The sequence below is a fragment of the Pinus tabuliformis genome, chromosome J (genome assembly GCF_031772625.1).
Source record: "Pinus tabuliformis cultivar Carrire ecotype Pingquan chromosome J, CPIR1, whole genome shotgun sequence".
NCBI classification, from domain to species: domain Eukaryota; kingdom Viridiplantae; phylum Streptophyta; class Pinopsida; order Pinales; family Pinaceae; genus Pinus; species Pinus tabuliformis.
In genome coordinates, this window is record NC_142295.1 from 1,513,204,673 (window position 1) to 1,513,207,601 (window position 2,929).

At 36.9% G+C, this 2,929-nt stretch overlaps 1 protein-coding gene across 1 annotated transcript; it reads left to right on the forward strand.

Annotated features, from left to right (window-relative positions):
• Positions 1-1,191: 1,191 nt before the first annotated feature.
• On the forward strand, positions 1,192-2,274 carry LOC149233227 (cytosolic sulfotransferase 12-like). The gene has a single exon (XM_089382125.1). It carries the CDS (start codon positions 1,192-1,194, stop codon positions 2,272-2,274), a length of 1,083 nt encoding a protein of 360 aa, XP_089238251.1.
• Positions 2,275-2,929: the final 655 nt, after the last annotated feature.

The window sequence follows — 2,929 nt, forward strand, 5'->3', positions numbered from 1 at the left end:
CTAAATTTTACATTTTGAAGTATTTATTTTACAAGTTAAATAATTAACTTCTACTTCACTTTATTTATAAAATTTAAAAATATTTCAAAATCAATAATCAATATAAAGATGAACACCACATAGCCGATTAAGACTTGGGCAATCACATTTGCCAAAACTGATTCTCATTTTAAAACCTCGTTAAATATTTACAAGTAACAAAATTGATTTTCATTAAAAGGTTAAGTTTTGATTTGATCCGTAACGGTAATTAAGTTCTTTACAAATCCATAAAATTAAAAGGTCAAAGATACACATAAATTTGTATAACCAGAATGTAAATTACTTCTAAAATTTTGGTTAAATTTACAAAAAGATCTTAAATATGTAAAAGTTCAAATATTTTAGAATTTTTTGTTACCAAATTCATGCGTACATTCAAATTTGATAATTCATACAAATTATTTCCAGCATGTAAAAATTAAATTATTTGAAATTTTGATAACCAAATTCAAATTTAAGTGTATATTCCATTTTTGAAAAATTATTTAATTTCATATTTATTTTGAAAAGATTTAACTTCCTATCTAATATTTATTGGTCAAATTACACCAAAGATCTTAAGTATGTAAAAGATAAATTATCTTAGAAATTTTGGGTACCAAAATGTATATGCAATTTTTAACAATTCAAAATTATTTTAAAATTTTGGTAACCAAATTCAAACGTATATTCACATTTTGAAAATTTATTTAATTTCATGTTTATTTGGAAAGGATTTAACTTCCTAGTTGATATTCCTAATAATAATGATAGACTTAGAGATTGAGATGGGCTATAGCCTACAATGGGCTACACCCTACCGTGTTTCAAAAGATCAAGATTGAGATGGGCTATACCATACAATGGGCTTGATACCCTACCGTGTTTCAAAAGATAAAGATTGAGATGGGCTTGATACGCTACAATGGGCTATACCCTACCGTGTTTCAAAAGAAAAAGATTCCGTGGGTGCTACCAAATGTTCCTCTCAGGTTTTCAAGAAGGTACTTAGTCATGCAACTTCTCCCAAGTTCCGGAATTCCTAGTGTATATATAGCAGACACTCCCTCACTCCCAATCTATCGTTGTTTCGTTGGAAGATCTTTGTGTTCCCGTGCATTTCTACTTGTACCCTTATTCATTCATTCAAGAAAAGAAAAGAAAAGGGCAATGGCTGTAGTTGCTTCCAATTCTCTACAACTGCAGCGTGAAGAGGAGGCAGAGACGATGATAGCAGATCAACAGCAAGAAGCGTCATTGTCTCATCCCAATATTGTGTCCAGCTGCGGGATGAGGTTCCAAAAGTACCAGAGTGTTTGGATTGACGCCAACTTAGTCCCCGCAGTGAATTTCATCCAAAACGAATTTCAACCACGCCCTGACGACATTTTCTTCGCTTCCCTTCCAAAGACTGGAACCACATGGGGTAAGGCGTTGCTGTATACCATCTTGGAATTTGCTTCCACGGGCAATAACCATCCAACAGGCCCGAATGGTAATTCTGCTGCGGATGAGAAAAGATTTGCTGTGGATGAGAAAAATCCGCATGCTTTGGTCCCAACCCTGGAAACTTATCTCTTCAATTCAACTGACAGCGAACGCTATGATATCTCCTGTTTCTCTGATTTTCCGTCTCCGCGTGTGCTCCACACACATTTGCCAATCCATACGCTGCCTCTGCTTGTGAGATGTTCTCCGAATTGCAACAAGATAGTTTACATTGCCCGCAACCCCAGAGATTCCTTCGTTTCCCTTTGGCAATTCTACGCCAGACTTCGTGGAGCGGGGTCTCATTATTTGGACGGAGATCTCGGCAAGGAAACGGTGTTTGATGCATTTTGCTCTGGCTTCTACTACGGCGGCCCCTTCGCCGAGAACGTTCTGAGTTACTGGCATGAAAGCAGGCGCAATCCGAATCAGGTGATGTTTGTGACGTACGAGGACCTGCAGGCCGATTGCGTGGGATGGGTTAAAAGAATGGCTCTTTTCTTAGGCTGCTCTTCTCCTCTTCTGGAAGACAACGCCCAGAGAATTGCAGACAAGTGCAGTTTCGATACCCTCTGCAATCTGCAGGTGAACATAAAAGGAAAAGTAGGGACGCTTAAATACGGAATGAAAAACGCCTTCTTCTTCCGCGAGGGCAAAGTGGGCGAGTGGAAGAAGCATTTCACGCCACAGATGGAGGAGCGTATTTATTTAGAGATCGAGCAGAAATTGAGCGATCAAGGCCTTCGTTTCACTAATAGCTTGTAGAAAGCCATTTCGTTTGTGTTGAATTTATATTAGCTAGATAGCTATCAAGTCTTCGGATTCTGAAATCTTCCTGAACTCTACAATTAAGATAAAGAAGTCAGATCCATTTCCATCTACTTATTACTTTTATTGACCATCAGTTGCAGTGAAATTCCTTAGTGTAATGAGTACATTGCCTTATGCATAGTTGATGTTGTTTGTTATTCTCGTAAAAGTTATAGTCAGTTGCAGTGAAATTTCTTAGTGCAAGAATACATTGCTGTGACCATAACTGATGTTGTTTGTGATTTCAATGTTTGAAATTAAAGATTAAAAGAGGTCAGATTGTTTGTTATTGCATCCTTTTGCAGATATTGTTGTTATTTGTGAATCTTGTGGCTGCGTCTCTACTAATAAAGTTTCTGCTGCAATAGAAAACGTTAACCATGATAATGCTTTTCCTTTTATTTTTCATCTATTACGGCAATGGAGTCAGTTGAGCTCTTCTGATCAGAGGATGCGAGTAAGATAGGTGAACTGGGAATGCTGTGTGCATGCATAAGAGAAGGTGACCAGCTAGTTGGGAGAAATTTGGCAGTCGATTCCAAAACAAACTGTTTCGATATTAGTGATAACCAATCAAATTCCTAAAATGGCGAGACATTAAAAGAATAAA